We start from the raw sequence: 14,805 nt of genomic DNA on the forward strand, positions 1-14,805 counted from the left end.
GGATACCAATTTCTCTCCAGCTAATTCACCGGGTCATTTTGTGTTTTAGCTGCATTGATAGAACAATGAGCAAAAAGTAGACAAAAACAAAGAGACAGGCTTCATTTCAGGGTTTTTTTTTTCCTGTAAATGTGCAAAGAACCAAAGTAACTTACAGTACATGGGAACAAACAACACAATTTTAAAGACAAACTGCTTCCCAGTCTTCATTTGTCCACATTACGAACAGAACAACAGAAATGGTTTCAACAACACGTGTGACTTCATGTGTGACTGAAATTGAAAAAATATAAATCCTTTTTCAGCTCTTTGCCAGAGTTCACGAGCCAGTCATCTGAAGAACTTGCTCTGTTGCCAAAGTACATAACTGCAAGAGGAGACAAATATTCACTCTGCCATCTGGTGGAAGTACAAGAGTCTGTGTTTCAGTACTGTGACTGGTGTGCTCACTGAATCACACACCATCTATGTATAAAAAAAATCTACACCAAGGATTCAGGAGTCCTATGCCTGAAACGAACTTGGGTCCGGACCAAACAGGTGTGAAAGCACCTTTATAATTCCTGTACTACAGTTCTGAACTCATTCAGTGTGGCAAAGTTGTGATCCTCATACTCTGACTGGCAATGGGGTATGACACCATGGGGGTGGTGGCATGACTCATGGTGATACCAGGCAGAGGCTGCGTCATGGACACTGCTACCGGAGCCACCGACACCGCCACAGGCGCCATGGACACAGGGGGCGCCATTCCCTGAGCGATGGTCTGCGCCAGGGCCGCTGAGAGGGGCGTGATTTCGGGGTTGAGGTGTGGCGGAGGAGCTGTGGGCGGGGCTGCATTAGATGGAGGAGCCGCGGGGGCCCCGGTGGGAGCTACCAGGTCCTGCTGGGTGACGGGCCGGGGCTGAAGTCCGGCACTGCTTAGGGTGGTGTGGGTCTGGGCAATGCTGTGGTTGTAGGAACTCACTGCGCCTACAGGGGGCACCAGAGTTTGCTCAGTGGGCGCAGGAGTGGAGGAAAGCGTCATCACCTTCGCCTGGTTTCGAAACTGTGCGTTCTGCTCCAGGAGGACCTCATTTGTGGCAATGAGATTGGAAACCTGAGAAAGACACAGTGAGACCGTCATTATATACATGAAGTAACTGATTCTCACAACACTATTGTTTACATTTCTTTACAGCCACATTCGGTGAGGGTTAACAATCGGATGCATTCAAATCCAATCATCCCTTCAATATGTAGCTGATTCAGAACATTTAAAGATAAATGTTGCTTTGCTTAAATATACCTTTTTCATAATCTGCAGCATCAATTCTCACTGTTTTATTGGAGTTCAAGACTTAAACTGAATAAGTAAACATGATGAGGTGATTGAAGGGGCTTTGGGTACAATAAAATCATCTGGCTTGTTTACCTATTTCATATGAAGTTACAATTAAGGTGTGATTTACTAACTAATGATTAAAGTCTTCTTATATGATTTAAAAAAAAAGAAAAAGACAGTGGTTATAATTACACACAACTTAAAGCAGTAACTGGAAAAAATACTCCATTTCTAATGCAGAGCCTCTGGTATTCAAAATATGACACCTTGAGGGTGTAATACCAATTCATTTTCTTCATCTTTTTTGCAAGTTCTTACAAGTGTAATCAGATATAAACAAAATTTCCCTACAGATGTATGGACTCGTGAGCAATCATCCATCATCTCCACTATTCAGAGGTGGAAAAAAGTTTTCAGACAACCCATGCATTTATGAAATATCGCATTAAGAATCACTATTAGGTCTTCAAGTGCATTTTCTTTTAGTACAGTCACGACCAAAATGCTAAACAAATCCTCTAGAAAAGCCATTAAAAACTGAAATTGATTGGTTTTGGAACCAGTGATCCACGAATGAAGGTTGTGTTTTTAGAAAAAAAACTAAATAAAAAAAATACACAAAAATGGCTAAAACAAAGAACCTAACACAGGAAACAAGCCTGAAAATAGATTCTCAGCCAGGAAGTGCAGATGCAGTCCTTCAGCAGTTGGATACACTCTGCAGAAGCAGCTTGGAAGACAAACCAAAATCTGGCCCTTCAACAGTTTCTTGGCAAGAAATGGCCTCATCCTGATCTGCATGTGCAGGGATGAAAACCGCTGAATGACATCACAGGTGCTCCAGCAGCTGAGTTTGTTTGTCTGCCTAATGCAGTCACAAAATTTACACAACACAAAATAAGATTTTCCCTCCAACATTTTATGATATTTCATATTATGAAAAAAAGAAAAAGAAAAAAAAAGTTTTTGTTTACGACATCCTATGTGGCCTGAGGTGCTCAGACGAAATTTCGTTGTATCTATATGACAATGACAATAAAACAATTGACTGATTGATGAAGGGTGTCCCAAACCCTTTTTCTACCACTGTAAGTAACAAAATACAAAGTGAATACTGTATGTGGTTGGCCAATTCAGTTATGGAATACTTTTTATTCTAACCTGCTTCTTTAACTCTTCCACTCTCTTCCTCAACAGGGAATTTTCTTCCTCGAGGAATCTGTACTCCAGAGGACGAGGTGCCAAGGTGGCTTGAACTCCCAGCTCATAGTGTCCGCCTGTGTTTCCGTCAGTCAGACGAAGCCCTTCCAACCGCCGCCGCTTCATCTGTAGAGCTGTGTGGTCCATAGACGCCTCCAGGGAGCCCGAGTCAAACAGTCCACTCTCCAGAAATGGGTCATACACTGAGCATGTGCTCCTGTCGTAACGTCGCTGTCCTGAGGAACTTATTGACAGACAACCACCAATACCACCTACACCTACACCCCCGACTCCTGACATTGCTGGATCTCTGCATCCACCCAAGCTGGGGCAGCCTGTCCCCATCACAGTGCTTCCACCGCCACCTCCCACAAGTCCCTGCATTCCTACATAAGTACCTGATCCTACACCACCAATCACTCCCGCAGGATTCACTAACCCACTGGCACCAGGTCCCATTCCAACACCTATTCCAACCCTAGAAGAGTCATATTCATAGTCCTTTTTTACATGCCGGAATTTGCATTTATTGCCCCTCTGACACTCTCCTTTCAGGAAGTCTCTGCAGATCGGAACCTCACCACGGCTATGGGGGAGATCAGTGGGGGACAAGCCCAGTCGTGCTGCAACTTTCCCTCTTAGCCTAAGAGGCAACTCTCCAGTTTTCTTGTAATGGTCCTCATCCTCCTTGGACCCATGGACAAAGCGGCAGTTGGAGCGCATACACTCCTTATTTTGATGGTCGTGGCAAAAGATGAACTCATTCTTTTGCACCCCCAAATCTGGCACCTCATTGACATCTGGGTGCCTAAAGCGGCAGCGCTTCCCCCTCTTGCAGACATTACGTATGAAGTCTCTGCAGACACCATCCAATGGGAGTCCTGCACCTTGTCCCCCTCCTCCACCATTGCCACAACCATTGCCATTCCCAAGTGCCCCTAAACCACCCATGGCCCCTGAGACAGAGAGGTTTCCTCCAACACTTCCACCAGAGCCTCCTCTGCCCTCTGCAGAACCGCCTGTCAAACCAGACCCAGGTCCTCCTTCCTCACCCAGACCACCACCGCTCCCACCACCACCGGACAGGTAGGAACTGTCCCGATCAGGCATGGCGCTTGGCCCAGCTCAGGGAGAAAATAGCACTCATGTGTATGAGAGGACGGCCGACGTGATCCGGCAAACATCCACATACACAGGTCAGAAGAGTATGAATTGTTTTAGTCCTTGCACAAATGCAACCTGATGCCCAACCATCTGCAAAACAAAAACAAGACACAGGATGAGACGTCTACTGCAGAGGTAACAGAGAAAATGTACATTCATATAATAATAAAAGGTTAGGCAGAGGAGAAATGTTGACGTGAGTGGAACTCGAGATGTAAACACGTGACAAGAGCGGTATAAATAAAAGGCATCACTGATGTTACTGTTCATACTATAAAACGTACCAGCAGCTGTCGATTTGATAAAAAAGAAACACATAAACGCACCGCGAATAAATGCAAAGCCTGTCTGCCAGTGGACAAATTGCACCAAACGTAATAAAAATGACTGATAAGATGCGACGAGCTGGTCGTGGCGCAAGAATAGCTAACAGCTAGCACGAACTACATGCTAATGTTCTTTCTTACCAAGACAAAACACCTCAGAGCTGCATCCAAACGAGTGACTCTCCGAGCAAATACGAGTTTCCTACGACTTGCGAGGACGCCTCCTGTCCATCAGCCCGGCTTGTTTTGTTTTTGTTGATGCCTTCGAGGCCGCTCCACTGTTGTTTACCACATTTCTTGACGTTTTAAATCAGAACCAACGAAGAAGAACGACACAGACGCCGATCTTCTTCCCTTGATCAAATGGTGCTTCACACGCAACGATTGGGCGCATGAACGCCATCAACTGGTCAAAATTGGAACACATTGAGTGGAAGTTTTACGTCAATTCAATTCAATTCAATTCAATTCAATTCAATTCAATTCAATTCAATTCAATTCAATTCAATTCAATTCAATTCAATTCAATTCAATTCGATTCGATTCGATTCAATTCAATTCAATTCAATCCAATCCAATCCAATCCAACTCTATTTATATAGCACCAAATACAACACAATCATTTCTAGGTGCTTTTAACAGAGAAAAGAGAAAAACCCAACGAGTGACCACAAGTTAGAGTGACCCAACGTCACTCTAACTGTTTAATTAATTACTTTAATTGATTACCGCTTTAAAATTGTTTCCCTACTATTACTAGTCTGACCTTATGGCGATCATATTGGATTCTTTGGCCCCTGATTAAAATGAGTTTGACACCACTGGTTAATAGGGACATTTATTGAAAGACCCCAAAGTGAGTGTGAAACACCCCTGCATACCACTGACACATTTAAGATATGTTCATTATATAGTAACTACCCACACATATTTCACAGTCACTCCGCGAAACAGTCTCCCCGAAATGGTTAAATATCTCCTAACGTTTCTTGTGAAAGAAGGTCTTGCTATTAAATACCACTGTACTATAATGTATTGTTTGGCAAAAAAGGGTTCTCAATAGGACTTATTCTTCATAGTTTTAGAAATATATTTTTCAAGGTAAAAGTGTTGGTTTTACTCACTGATAGGAAGTCAGGATGTTTACATTAGTATAACCATAAATGTTTATCCGCATTCTACAATTATTAGTTTGAAAAAAGTAGAAGAAATTGCCCGATAAAGACAAAAAGGAAAGGTAAATATAATCATAAATAATAATAATTTTTATATATACTTTTTTTTTTTTTTTTATACACATACAAACTCCACAAAATACTAAAGTGAATTGAATAAAGTGTGTAAAATAGTGTGATTAGTGTTTTATAAATGGTCTCCCATCTTTTATGTTATATTAATACATGAATAACATATGGAATGTTATTTAAACTCTGGGAAGGCTGAATTGTGAATTATGAAGCCATACATTATGAAACCATAACAGCATACGCTACACATGATGATGTTTATAGAGCTGAAGGAGTTGCTACTGTTATGTCAATGCATTAAATCTGTTGAATTTCATGCCTTTGAGTATGTACATTTAAAAAAATCAAGCAAAAAAAAAAAAAAGGTTATTAACAGTAAAAATGGACAAGTGTGCATGTGTATGAATTTTACCAGAAAGCTTAAAGAAGGTCCAGCTGCAGAAAGTGGATCGAGGAGGTGCACCTTCCCAGCATGATCCCGTCTGAAGAATTTCTTTAGAAAAAGTGATCATAAAAAGATATATGAGGAGTTTTAAACCTTTAATCAATCACATATATACACAGAACTGAATTTATTCTAAGTATCCATCCATCATACTGATTCAACCTGTTCAGGGAAGCTGGAGCAGCTGACTACAAGACCGGACAGGTCACTGCACAATCTGCACCTTAATTACTCCTGATCATATGTCTGCATGTGTCCATGGAAAAAAACAACTTGTCAATCTCTTAATTTGAAAGCAGAGAAATATCTGCTGTTGCTTTCATAAAAAGCCTGCTGCTCCTTCCTTTTCAGTTCTTTTAATGATTTTTCACAGTTGTCATCCGTTTGAGTCATGAAGTGGTTTAACAACAATTAATGTAATGATCACCTTGGCATGTTAGGTGTGTTTAAGATATTTTAAGAAAAAAAAAAAAAAAAAACAACCTACTTCTGTTTTTCATCTGACGTGGAAACCAGTTATTTCATTTGTGAATGATGTGTCAACCGGGCAGGGCGGCAGCACTTCTGGTAAAAACAGCCTGGCATCAGATATTTGCCAGGTGATGAGAGGCAGCATGGGAGCGTTCCACCTGCTGCGCGGCTGCGTCCTGCTGCTGAGCCTGGCCCACAGCCTGCCGCCTGCCGCCCCGGAGACCACCGCAGATTACTACCACACTCTGCATGTCGAGCCAACCGCCACAGAACAGCAGATTAAAAACTCTTTCCGGAAACTGGCCGTGAAGTTCCACCCAGATAAGAACAAGAGCGAAGACGCAGAGAGGACTTTCAGGGAGATTGCGGAAGGTAAAAAGAAAACAACAACATGCAAACCTGTTTCATAGTCTAGTCCGACTGGTCTCAAACCTTTTCACGGTTAATGCTTCCTGATAAATATGTTGAGCTCTCAAATAACAAGAACTAATGTTTAGATCATTTTTTGGTTAGGAACTGAACCACACTGCTGGCATTATATCACTCTATTACACTCTCTCTTTATCTCTCACAAATGCAGCAAGTCGAAACAACGCCCAGTAAGTTCACAGAACCCCGTGAACATATTCTCATCAAGGTCACTGATAATTCAAATTCCTCTTTCTTTTTTAACTTAGTGGGGACAAAATAAAGTAACAAAAGTCCATGTTTCAAATGTAGATTTTAGTTTTGGGCTATTTTAATACCTTAAGATGTTTTCAAATTAACACAATTTTCAAGAAATATTAATTCATCCATGTAATTCTAGACAGAAGCACAGGAAGCACAGTTAGAGAGTCCTGGTCACTACTGAGCCTTAGAGATGCTTGTTGTTGAACCATGAGGGTCAGTCTGAACCTGAACCCAGGACATTGCTGCTGTGAGGTGAGAGTGCTCTCCGTTGCACTCTTATTAAAGCCGTCCACTATCATCAGATTCTTTTTAGGACAAGTTCTTCATCACCCTGAACCCCAGATTTATCTTTAAGCTTTAGTTTTCAGACCACTGCAGTGCCATGTGTCCTTTACCCCAGTGGAACGTGTCCAGATGTCAGAGCGTCTCAGTAATCGCTCCCTCTTTGCTCCTCCCAGCCTACAAAGTGCTCTCCCACCGTGAGACGAGGAGGCAGTACGACCTCGTGGGCCACGAAGCTTTCCTGAACGACGGGGCTTCCGCTGACCCAGATGATGACCACGAGCCACACTTCCACTTCTATCCTGCAGACTTCTTCGATGATTTTGAATATGATTCTGACGAGGACGAGACACACTTCCACTGGAGCTTTCAGGAGGATGTGGACCATCAGCACACACATTTCAGTTTTGACGAGGTGGAGTTCACCTTTTATTTTGGTGATAATGAAGAAGAGCACTTTTGATAAATATGCCCCCCCCCCCCCCCCCCCCCCCCCCCCCATGTCACTGTTATGATTTCATGCCAAGTAATGCTAATAAAGTCTCTGTGTTAATCAAGATGTCTGACTATGTGTTTTTTCTCTCTTTGTTTGGAGCCGGCTGTGAAAGCGGCTGTGGAGTCGACAGGCTGACGAGCAGATAACTGAACAAACCGTTAGGTCTTTTCCTTTCCTGTGTGGGTGTGCCAGAGATCCCCAGTTACTGACTAACAGGCCATTCACTCATGTATTTCTCTGCGCCAGCACTTTAGATTGGGCTGCGTTTCACTCCATTCCTCTCAGGACCATAGTGCACTTTGACCCAGAGGATATCCTGTGCCGTTCTCAGCATTTGGAGTGTGAGTGCACTGGAGGCAACGGACAAAGGATCTTCGCAGTTTTGTGTCCCTTTTCAGCCTAAAAGGACATTTGAACAGACTTAAAATCACACAGGCGAGACTTTAAACGTTTCTCTGCGAGCTTGACAATGATGGTAAGTTTGCTTGGGGAGAAAAATGTAGTTTTGAGAACTTCTGAGTGTCACGTGACCGCTTTGGACTTCAGGGAAACGTTCATGCTTGCAGTGCAGATTTTTCTTTTTTCATTTTTTACATTTAGTTTGCATTTTTGTTTATTGAAAGAACAATTGCCACATTTTTCTGTGCAGGAAGAAGAGAAGGAAGTGGGATCTATCCTGAGCGTCCATTCTCATAACATCAACATATCAGAGGTTCTGAGAGATGGAGACACACTTACGTTTCTGATTATATCTCAGAAGGTGAGATCGCAGCTTTTACGTCTTAGATAATGCCGGAAATCCTGTGGCGACCTGAAGTAAAGAGCTAGAAATACGTTGCGCTGAGCTGAGCTGATGTTCCTGTGTGTTCCAGCTGTCTGGGACCGGGGAGTACCATGTGCACCGGACCTTTGATGACTTTGACTGGCTGCAGCAGCACCTGTTCTCCCAGCAGGATGAACCTGGGATCCAGGGAGTCATAGTCAGTACTTCATTTTAAACTGTATGTGCTAGATTAAAATAAACAAACAACAACAGGCAACTATTAATATTACACTCTCGACAAGTTGTATGGAATCATTGGAAACTCTCCTTTGGAAATCTGCTGTTTTTTTTTGTTTTTTTTAGCTTCAGCAGTGTTGAGTATTTCCTTTTTTATACTTTATGAGACATAAAATGAAGCCAAACAAAGCTTTTGTTACTGAAGACATCCCAAGTCAGTATATTCAGTTCACATGGTTCAGAACTAGTTCTGTCCACGTTTGGAGAAGGATTGTGGGGTTTTATAATATCCTTCCTGGTTTCCCTTTTCTTACATCCTCCTTTTCTTTTCAGTCAGGAAGTAGATTTCAGTGCTGCTAGTTTGCCGGCTGCATTAGTATTGTCAGTATCAGGTAGAAACAATATGTGATCAGGACACATTTGCAGGATTTTTTTTTGAAATTGTAAACGGGGGTTGTGTATGGTGTGGCACTCATCGTGTAATATCTGAAAAGGTATAAAATATATGTACATGACCCAGAATAGGCGCTCCACTGTGGCCTGTGCTCTGAGTAATATTGTTGCTTTTTTCCTCTGTGATATATTTGATTGTTAAATGATTATGTTGTCTTACATATGATATGAATAAAACAAAATTGATATAAATTCAATTGGGTCACATTCAAATATCTAATGAAATATATGATTTAGGTGGTAATTAAGTTTAATTTTGGAAAAACTATTGTTAAAAAATAAAACAAAATTCTCTTTTTTAAGTTCCCTCCACTTCCTGCAAGATTTCCCGTAAACACATCTGCCAAAGTGATGAAACAGCTTGGTAGGTAGATCTTTAAATAAATAAAATAACAGCTATTGTCTCCTTCTGTGTGCAGTGCTGAATGTGACGTGACTAACATGGTGGCGGTTTGCCTGCAGGTTTCCTTGGCTTAGAAGAATTCAAGCCATATTGTAAAGCACTGGAGACTTTCCTGCGGCAGGTCGCCGCACACAGCATACTCAGCAAAAACAAAGCTGTGGAGATCTTCCTGACCAACTCCGAGGTGAGGCAACACGTGGCTTTATTATAGCAGCTCCACTCTGAGGTCCAGAAACCTTTTATGTTACAACAGACCGTAATGTCATGCATTTTTTACGAGACAGTAAACGGTTAAACTTTCACCACCATATTTCCAGCTGAGAGGTCATGTGACTGGTGGTTAAGCACTCTGATCTCATAGAAAGGTCACGGGTTGAAGTCCAGGTGGGACGCCTCTGTGTGGAGTTTGCATGTTCCCCCTGTGCGTACATAAGTTGTGCTTCTCGCACACACACACACACACACACACACACACACACACACACACACACACACACACACACACACACACACAGACACACACACACACACACACACGGCGATGGCTACCGGCAAGTCACTCAACCTCCAATTGGGATCAATTATTGGTTCAATGTCTTGCTCAAGGACACTTTGACATAAGAAGAGAACTGCAGGATTGAACCCACAGCCTTCTGATTAGAAGATGAACAGCTGCGTCACAGGGAACATATTCTATTACTGCAATTAGTTATAGAACTTGATTTTTCAGGTGGAAAATTACTCCCATTACTAAATTGAAAGAAACACAGTATTAGTATGACATGTTGAACATCATGTACATTAGGGAGGTCAAACTCATTTTACCACAAATGCCACAAACAGCTCAATTTATTTGGTAGTGCGTCGGATCAGTAAAATAAGAGTATGATAAGCTTTAAATTCTTTTTTTCCCCTCGAAAAATCAAAATTTTCCCTTTTGATTTGGTGCAAAAATATGGAATTTTTAGCGATTCATACTGGCGCAAAATACAGTCAAAAATAATAATTCCTTCCATTCGCAGTGTTTTGCAGCCTTCAACATGCATGCTTTTAAAAAAACTCACTGTCACAGTATGGCTGTCATGCTTATGTTCCTTCAGGGAGTGACAGTACTGTTGGGATTAGTAGTGTTAGTAATGTTCACTGGAGCATCACTCAGCTCTCAGCTTGGTCTATATACATAAACAAGTGCAAATAGTGGTGATGATTGTGTAATTCCACATGTCAAAATATTTTCAAAATATGTTCCATGAAATTAAAGAATAAGAGTTTTTGCTTTGTCGTTGCGAAAAGCCTCCCGGCGGGCACAAAAAGGGAAAAAACATTTTCAACCGACTGAGTCAAGCTGTGGAGGAGATGAGGAAAGAAAGCCACAAGGTACGCGATATGGTCTCACACACAAAACGGTTCTGTTTGGAAATGCACAGAAGTAATGTTATATATTTGTTTCTGCAGGACGTGGACGAGTTCTTTCAAACTGCACGAGAACAGAACCTCGCCCTGACAAGCTGTACAAAGACTGCAGCTGAGGTGAGGCTTATGTGTTGGTTCATTCATCTTCCTCCTTTATCGTTTTCTTTCACATTCACAAGCTCATATATTGTCGTTTCTTACTCTCTTTTTCTTTTCTTTTTTTTTTTTGCAGAAATTTCTAGATGTGGTGCTTACTGAGCAAAGTAAGGCAACTGATCCACATTATTTATACAGTTGTATTTATGTATGGAATCACAGGCACCAGGCAAAATTATCATTATTATCATGATCATTTTTTGTAGAAATAGCTGTGGCCTGTGGACATTTCTCAGCTGCTCTGCAGCTCTGTGTGGAATCAGGAGAGGATCCTGACAAACAGGCTTTCACCAAGTGAGGAAGAAAAATACAATGAATTAATGGGTTAACATGTAGAGGAGCTGACTACATGATTTTTTTTTCGCCTCCACAGGGTTTGTGTGAAATTATCAGAGGTCTTTGAGTCTATGAAGGTAAGTTGCTTCTTTATAGAAACAAACTCAGCAGTGCAGCACTGCCTTGCCAAGTGACGTGTTTGTGTTGTGGGCAGAAAAATATGGCGAGTGTTGCAGAGAACAACGTGATCACCCTCGGACTGGGCCTGGACTTGGAGTCTCGTTACCAGGAGGCGGAAAAGGTGTTTTTCTATTTTTAACCACTGTCATCAATTTATGCTGCACAGAATAAAAACATAAACACAGTTTGAATAATTCAACCAACACTACTCTACCCACTAGAAATATGTGATATATCTACAAATATTTATATAAACAAAAAAAAAAAATAATTTTGTAACTGAAGAAAATTAAGTTTCTGTCAACAGGCATTAGGGGAAAAAATATTGTGGCTTTCACAGTGCATGCTCACCACTGCTCACCATCATGTAAAGTTAAATTGATAAATATGGCTGTATTGACATTTGACTGGCTCTTCCTTAAGGGTACGTTGAGTCATGCACATTCAGGTGTCTTGAAGACGTGCTGCATCCAGCTTATCACGGTTTTCCCCTGAACCACTGGTGTCATCTTCAACTAGTTTGAGGGCCACGTGCAGCCTGATGTGACCTCCTGTGGTTCGGACCAATAACATGGTAACGGAGTGACATGTAGAAAGAAATTCTGAGACAACTCCATAGTTGACCTTTTTCTGAATGAAAATGAGAGCAACAAAATAAGTCAGCATTTTACTAAACCTGATTTGGTTTTCACTGCTGCTCGTCACAGATCTTTTAGCTTGGGTGTCAGTGTTGTTATCTCTGATTCTCTTACTAAAACTGTGTAATCTCCATGGAATAAATCTGAATCTGCCATTATTTGAAATGAATTCCTTTGTTTTGTTACCCCGCAGGGCAATTTTGCCCCACATATGTTTGACACAACCGCTTTAAACTTTGTATTTATCTATGAAATTTTGTCCATTTCAAGATGGCCTTTTGTTGCTTCCTGCCAATTATTCATCAATCATGGTCAAAATGAATCTTTTGCTGTCATACAGGCCAGGCGGGTGATTTAGCATCTGTTAAATCTACTTTTTAAACTCACATTACGGTGACTTTACAATGACTCCATGAAATACGCAACTTTGTCTTTGTCATGAATACTTATAAAATACATTTGGCATTTCTGATGATGTTGAAATCTGCCAGTGTATCTGAACGTTCAGACCAGTTTTGTATATTTGACGCTTATGTTGGTTGCAGGAAATGCTCTTCAGGAGAACCTGCAAGCTGGTGGAGCTAGAGAACGCAAGAAGAAACGCAGAGAAGGCCAAACCCGTGAAGAAGACTGCTGTGAGTGTCTGCACCCACGTTTTTACGTGATCAAGATGAAGATGTGTCTTCCTTTATGACCAGCAGGTGTCAGTAACACACTACTGCTGTTTTGTTTCTCATACTAGAGCAAACTCCATGCAGAAGAGTGAGAACTCATTAGATTCAAGTATAATCTGTTCATTCAGTCTTGATGAAGATTAAGTGCCTATTGATTATGTCATGCTTTCTGTTTTCATAAGATGGAGGAAGTGAAGCAAGCAACGGAGACAGAGTTTGGACACATTTCTGGAGTGGCTAAACAAGAGGTAATATCTAAACAATTACCACAGTGTGTATAACTGTTTGTGGGCTTACATTCACTGCATGTTTTCATAGTGACATGATTGTGTCTCTGCTAGATTCAACGTTTCCAGAAGGCTCGTGTGCAAATGCTGCAGCAGGTTCTGGTTCAGTGGTGTGAAAAGCAACTTCTGACTGCCAAAGAAAGTGCTGACCGGTTCAACAAGCACCTGCAAGTCTTAAGGGGGATGGCCTAGAGACCCTCTTAATGAAGCAGTCTGGATGTTTGGGATCCAAAACCTGTCCTCCATCGTGTTGCAGCTGGAGCCTGATTAGATTCAACTCCATTCACAGTAAATATGAGGAAATTATAATCTCTCTCTCACACACACACACACACACACACACACACACACACACACACACACACACACACACACACACACACACACACACACACACACACACACACACACACACACACACACACACACACACACACACACACACACACACACACACACACACACACGCACACACGCCAGGCCTCCCTCAGCTGTACACAAGTTGCAATAAAAATTCTGGCTGAAATGATTGTTTTGAGATCTTTGCAGTGTACTTCATCGTCTGTTTGTGTGTGTGTGTGTGTGTGTGTGTGTGTGTGTGTGTGTGTGTGTGTGTGTGTGTGTGTGTGTGTGTGTGTGTGTGTGTGTGTGTGTGTGTGTGTGTGCTCTTTACTACACCTCTGTGTTTGTGCTGAGGGTGTATTGTGCTGCTCTCTAGCCACTACATCAGCTGGGGTCACACAAAATAAAGTGTGATGAATTGATTCCCAAAGTACCTGCTTGCCTTTGTGTGTGTTTCTTACTCCTGTATCATTAATCAGTTGGTTCGACTGCTCCTGCAAGGGCATGGCAGCAAGGACAACCAGCAATGGGCTATTTGCTCAGCTTTTGAAATTATTGTTTCCGTGAAGATCTGTTAAGGATCTCACTTACAACTATTTTAGTTTGTGTGATATCATAAGAACTCAGAGTTAACTATAGCACAGAAGTGAAGTGCACTTAGCTGGAACATTTCTACACATCAGCTCAATGTCATCTTGTTTCTCTGTGCCGGCTGAGGACTGAAGCTTCATATCTCAACGCTGCAGTAAGCTCCATCTTGTCTGTTTCGGCCAGTGATCTTTCTGTTGGGTGAATAAAGAGGAATGGTTTCCATTTCAGGGGAATGAGTCAGGGAAAGATAGAAGACATGTCTTAAGAAGAGAGGGTGGAGATGAGGGTTAGAAAAAAAAAAAAGAAGAACAATCATGCTATTAAGTGTCAGGAATGTGCATTCATTCTGCACCGGCGGACTGAATTAATGAGGGGAATCATTTATTAGTTGGAATGAAAACTACTTGGCATTAACTTGGCATAATGAGTCATCATGTCCTCCTTTTGAATACATACTGTATTTTCCACATGGGGTTGCAACCAAACATCATCCCTGTAACCTTCATCCTCATAACCAGAAACTAAAAATTATACTCATATACTACTACTGTTACATTGCTTGTATTACAAGTAAACTTGTTGGTACAGTTGTTGATGATGCTTCAGTAAAAATACAAAGCCAGTTAAATAAAGCTGCCAGTTATTAAATTTTTTTTTAACCTTTGATGATTCATCCACAATAACAGACATTCAATTCACTGTACCTATGTTCCAAGCACTTTCGTCAGACCAAATAATATGTAGAAAATGATGCTGATTTGAGTA

At 41.5% G+C, this 14,805-nt stretch overlaps 3 protein-coding genes across 4 annotated transcripts; 2 read left to right on the plus strand and 1 right to left on the minus strand.

Annotated features, from left to right (window-relative positions):
* Positions 1–95: 95 nt before the first annotated feature.
* On the minus strand, positions 96–5,754 carry zc3h10 (zinc finger CCCH-type containing 10). Of its 2 annotated transcripts, none has more exons than XM_080462055.1 (3): positions 5,674–5,754; positions 2,486–3,778; positions 96–1,099 (listed from the first exon to the last, which is right to left on the minus strand). In XM_080462055.1, exons 2-3 carry the CDS (start codon positions 3,632–3,634, stop codon positions 587–589), a joined length of 1,662 nt encoding a protein of 553 aa, XP_080318181.1. In that variant the 5' UTR covers positions 3,635–3,778; positions 5,674–5,754; the 3' UTR covers positions 96–586. The 2 variants fall into 2 exon arrangements, with proteins under 2 accessions (XP_080318181.1, XP_080318180.1); XM_080462054.1 differs by lacking the exon at positions 5,674–5,754 and adding an exon at positions 4,156–4,345.
* Positions 3,633–7,686, plus strand: LOC308108291 (uncharacterized protein; the record flags this gene model as incomplete). Its single annotated transcript, XM_080461120.1, has 4 exons — positions 3,633–3,720; positions 5,677–5,741; positions 6,258–6,549; positions 7,308–7,686. 4 exons carry the CDS (start codon positions 3,633–3,635, stop codon positions 7,592–7,594), a joined length of 732 nt encoding a protein of 243 aa, XP_080317246.1. The 3' UTR covers positions 7,595–7,686.
* A 266-nt stretch (positions 7,687–7,952) lies between these two features.
* LOC308108129 (sorting nexin-6) lies at positions 7,953–13,637 on the plus strand. Its single transcript, XM_080460868.1, has 14 exons — positions 7,953–8,102; positions 8,277–8,387; positions 8,500–8,607; positions 9,384–9,444; positions 9,543–9,667; positions 10,777–10,860; positions 10,939–11,013; positions 11,129–11,159; positions 11,259–11,346; positions 11,426–11,465; positions 11,543–11,629; positions 12,692–12,781; positions 13,003–13,068; positions 13,162–13,637. The coding sequence occupies exons 1-14, from the start codon at positions 8,097–8,099 to the stop codon at positions 13,297–13,299; spliced, it is 1,110 nt and encodes a 369-aa protein (XP_080316994.1). The 5' UTR covers positions 7,953–8,096; the 3' UTR covers positions 13,300–13,637.
* Positions 13,638–14,805: the final 1,168 nt, after the last annotated feature.

This window comes from Lipophrys pholis, assembly GCF_963383615.2.
Source record: "Lipophrys pholis genome assembly, chromosome: 4".
NCBI lineage: Eukaryota > Metazoa > Chordata > Actinopteri > Blenniiformes > Blenniidae > Lipophrys > Lipophrys pholis.

Coding starts and splice junctions, on each gene's coding strand:
- zc3h10 (XM_080462055.1), bottom strand. CDS start 3,634: ATGCCTGATCGGGACAGTTCCTACCTGTCCGGTGGTGGTGGGAGCGGT. Junction 1,100..2,485: donor TGGAAGAGTTAAAGAAGCAG/GTTAGAATAAAA, acceptor TGTCTTTCTCAG/GTTTCCAATCTCATTGCCAC.
- LOC308108129 (XM_080460868.1), top strand. Junction 9,445..9,542: donor CAAAGTGATGAAACAGCTTG/GTAGGTAGATCT, acceptor GTTTGCCTGCAG/GTTTCCTTGGCTTAGAAGAA. Junction 11,347..11,425: donor GACAAACAGGCTTTCACCAA/GTGAGGAAGAAA, acceptor TCGCCTCCACAG/GGTTTGTGTGAAATTATCAG.